The sequence below is a fragment of the Morus notabilis genome, unplaced genomic scaffold, assembly GCF_000414095.1.
Source record: "Morus notabilis unplaced genomic scaffold, ASM41409v2 Scaffold1154, whole genome shotgun sequence".
NCBI classification, from domain to species: Eukaryota; Viridiplantae; Streptophyta; class Magnoliopsida; order Rosales; family Moraceae; genus Morus; species Morus notabilis.
This window is the reverse complement of record NW_010359557.1, coordinates 255998-260076: the sequence shown is the minus strand read 5'-3', so window position 1 is coordinate 260076 and position 4079 is coordinate 255998. Positions and strand designations below refer to the sequence as shown.

Sequence of the window (4079 nt, the reverse complement as noted above, 5' to 3'; positions counted from 1 at the left end):
TTACGATAATTGTCATCGCAACTATAATTGCAATGACTGCTTGTCGTCACAAAAATAGTTTTTACGACGAATCAATTGCGGCAACAGGTTTGTGACGACAAATGGTCGCTAAAAATGTATTTACGATGACTTTGTATTTTTTACAATGACTTTTTGTCGTCGCTAATAGCCCTGTTTCTTGTAGTGTTTATGTTGTAGAATTGACAAGCCTCTAATTGGAAACAAGAAAATACATTTAGAGACCATTTAAATTTCTCCCTTAGATTTAGACCCATTAAAAAGGAAAAAAAATTGAAAAAAAGAAAAGATCTTTGGTCAGCTATGAGCCTATGACCACAATAGTTTCTAAAGAATCATGTTAGTAGTAGTGGTTAGTTATTGCTTGTTGTACAGCCATGTCTAACCATACTCAATTTACTTATCTACTCTGGATAGAGAACCAAATTTCATCCTAAGACAAAAAGTTCACTGAGTAGCCAAATCTCATAATTAGTTTAATACATACAAGAGTGCATCATATAGAAAAGGCCAATTCAAACCAGTTTTCACTTCCGCAATATAGGTCGACTTTATGACAGTTCTCCATCTGCCGCCATGTCAAGTACTCGCAAACAAGTAATTGTCATCGGCATCACTTACTTTACTAGTAATTGTACTCACGTCGTTGAATTCCCAGTCAATATTGAAGTAACCGGGCTTTGGAATCTCTTTGTTTACTTCAACATCTCCTGAAAGCATTGCCACCACGCGGGACATCGATGGTCGAACCGATGGTGATGTTTGAGTGCATAGAAGAGCTACTCTTATGACTCTTCTTACCTCTTCCTCATCGAATTCGGACAATTTTGAATCCACCAGTTCAAGTTCGCATTTCTGTTCATGTAGTTTCCAAGCCTAGGAAAGCAGGAAATGCGAATACTATTATTAGGAATTTTGGACTTAAAAAGACTTTTAAGGGATACTAACAAAAGTCTCGAATCAGTTTGATCGAAATGTCGGACTCCTTATAACTTATCCTTGTATGTTTCCAGCAAAAAACTCATCCCTTGTATTTTTTGTTATTATTTTTTTTTTAATAACACCAAATCCACCTTTGATGTCGGTCAAAATTAATTATGCAACACGAAACATTACCCATTCAAGAAGATATCTCTTTTCTTCATCCAAGTTCAAGTCAAAGCGTGGCCGGACACAAACAATCTCTAGAGCCACAACACCAAAGGCAAACACATCAGCTTTCTCTGTCAGATGCCCACTCATAGCATACTCCGGTGCAAGATATCCACTACATCATTAAAAGTTAATGAATGAACACTCGTAACATATCAATGTGAAACATGAAATTAATCAATCAACAAAAATACCATTCATTTTGAATAGAAGCTGTCTACGACGTCTTACAATGTTCCGGCAACACGGGTGCTTATGTGAGTCTTTTGATCGTCGTAGAACTTGGCCAAACCAAAATCTGATATTTTGGGGTTGAGATTAGAATCTAGTAGAATGTTACTTGCCTTTACATCTCTGTGTACAATTCGAATACGCGACTCCTCATGAAGATAAGCCAAACCTCTCGCTACTCCTAAGCAAATACTAAAGCGCGTTGACCAATTGAGTTTCATGCCATGGTCTCCTGGCCCTTGCAAGACATAAGTATTAAATTTCGTTACTATTATTGTTGTTGTGAACTATACTTTATACTGTATGCTGATAATCATAAGTCATGTTTGTAGATGTTATTGTCGTACCAAATAGTGCTCGATCAAGACTATTGTTTTCCAAGTACTCATAGACGAGAAGCCGTTTATTTCCCTCAAAGCAGCACCCGTACAATTTCACAAGGTTTCGGTGTTGAACAGCGGATATCGTCGCGATCTCAGTCATGAACTCGTTCTTCCCTTGATGGGATGTCAGTGATAGTTGTTTTATGGCAACTACTCTTCCATCATCAAGTGTTCCCTGTTAAGTACTCAAGTTTTAAGTTTGAGTACATTATCAAAATAACTTTCCAAGGGGAAGAAAAAAGACCCTATAAGAGTGAGGTAATTAATGTAGTTTAGAAAAATAATTTACCTTGTAGACAAGTCCAAATCCTCCCTCTCCCAACTTATTAGTAGAATTGAAGTCATTTGTAGCCGTCCTTAGTTCAGCATGGCTAAAAGTGAATGGTCCAACATCCATTCCAAAAAGTTCTGTAGAACAAACATAAAACACGTCATATCATATCAAAATTGCTGCATTCCCTGCTTGTAAGTAAATAAAACAGCCAGCCCTTTTAATAAATATGAAAAAAAAAACTTTGCATTTCATTTAAGGATTTTAGCATCCGTGCCCCTTGCACTTCTATTGGGTTAGTACTTTCGTCCTCGAAATTGTTGTCTCGGCAATTTAATCTATCAATTTCCAAAAATATTAGCAATTAACTACAATGATTAAGGAGATTTAATTTTACATAGAATGATTAGCACATGTTCCCCTAAACTTCTCATGGTTTGGCACTTCTTACTCCTCAAATACTATCTTGTTAGCGAGTCCCAGAATTCCTCCCAAAATCTCTGACATCAACCACTTCAGATGGAGTTAATTGTTACTGTTTTAGAAATTTATGGGGTAAATTGCAAAGAAAAAGAGACTATAATTTCAAACTACAAGAAGTTCAAGGAGCAAAGTGTTGAAAACCTATTTTCTCTTACAAAATAGCTAAAATTATCCAACTGTTTTTAGGAATGAATAGCATTCGGAAGTAAGATCCAAACTTTAGGAATACATTTTGTAGTTTACCACATAAGCAAACAAGGAATTGTTGAGTTGGTGCGCAATGTTAAACAAAGTTAGAAGTAGTGTGCAATGTTAAAGAAAATTAGAAGTTCTAAGGCAACTGAAGCTAGCAATGAGTACCTTCATTATTTTTGGTTTGAGACTTCTTTCTTCTGTGAACGATATAGAAAACCACCAGAACAGATAAAAAGCTTAAAAGTACACCAACACCAACAGTCGTCCCCACTATCAGATAAATCTTCTTTTTCTTGTTGGTTGAATTTATGTTACTAAGAGGCGGTTTGAAACCTGATCAGTAGCTCAATAGTCAACTAAATGGTATAAACATATGAAGATTAAAAGCATTACTATTAAGAACTTGTCTGATAGGAGAGAAAAATGGAAGGAGGGAAAAGGGTGAGGGGATTGTTGAAAGATATCGGGACTCGTGCTTGTTTGGTAAGAGAGAAAAGATGAGGGATTTTCAAATCGTTCAAAGAACTCCAATTTTAATCCCTCCCAATATGGAGAGATCACAGTGGGGAATCCATACCAAACAGAATAAAAGTAAGCCATTCTCCTTCCTCTTCATTTTGCTCACCTAAATTACATAACTTTCTGTAGCGACCCTCTTTTGAGGCCGCCACTGTAACTAACTTTTTAATTTGTACTTACTGAAATTTCTTAAAATTTACGGAACGTTTTTTTTTTTTTTAAAGGTCTTATTATAAACATAAAATACGAAATTGCTTTCTTAATTAAAATATTCAAACCTTAACATATCTGTTTCATAATCATAATTAACAAAACTATTTGTAACATAAAGCTGATTGCGGAAATATTTGCGAGTGGTATCCATATCCCGAGCCCCACATCGTTCGTCCACTCGCCAGCAGTCCATCAGGCATTATATGCCGGTTGCTTACCTACAGTATAAACATTCTATAATGAGCTTTCACTTAGCAAGTAGGAACTATCTCTTGCAAAATAACTGTAAGTTCACATGAATAAATATGCATGAGCCAATTATGCTTAATTATGATGTCTTATCAGAATCTTATTATCTTATCTTATCTTTCTTACTGATGGGCCAGAGTGCTCGTACCACTTGCGCGCAATCATCGGAACGTGAGGGTTTGCAAGGTCCCCCATGACACCGGGATTATAACTTGAATGCCTCCCTTGAGTCGGAGGACATCATTATTATTATTTTTTCTCCCTTGTGGAGCTTGAGTTACCTCCCATGTGGAGGCTGATACGGCACTCAACTGAGATTATTCTTATAAGTTCCTCTTGACTTATTAAGGTGTATGCAATATGAC

General features: G+C 36.3%; 1 protein-coding gene across 1 annotated transcript in view; it reads right to left on the bottom strand.

The window, feature by feature from the left end:
- Nucleotides 1–540: 540 nt before the first annotated feature.
- LOC21410823 (probable LRR receptor-like serine/threonine-protein kinase At1g56140) overlaps nt 541–4079 on the bottom strand; it is a 20479-nt gene continuing 16940 nt past the window's right edge. Inside the window, exons 16-21 of the mRNA XM_024163383.1 lie at nt 2899–3066; nt 2074–2192; nt 1749–1959; nt 1402–1639; nt 1135–1285; nt 541–894 (exon numbers count right to left, since the gene is read on the bottom strand). Of these exons, the coding sequence (XP_024019151.1) occupies nt 598–894; nt 1135–1285; nt 1402–1639; nt 1749–1959; nt 2074–2192; nt 2899–3066 (1184 nt within the window). The 3' untranslated portion in view covers nt 541–597. The remainder of the gene's footprint in view (nt 895–1134; nt 1286–1401; nt 1640–1748; nt 1960–2073; nt 2193–2898; nt 3067–4079) is intronic.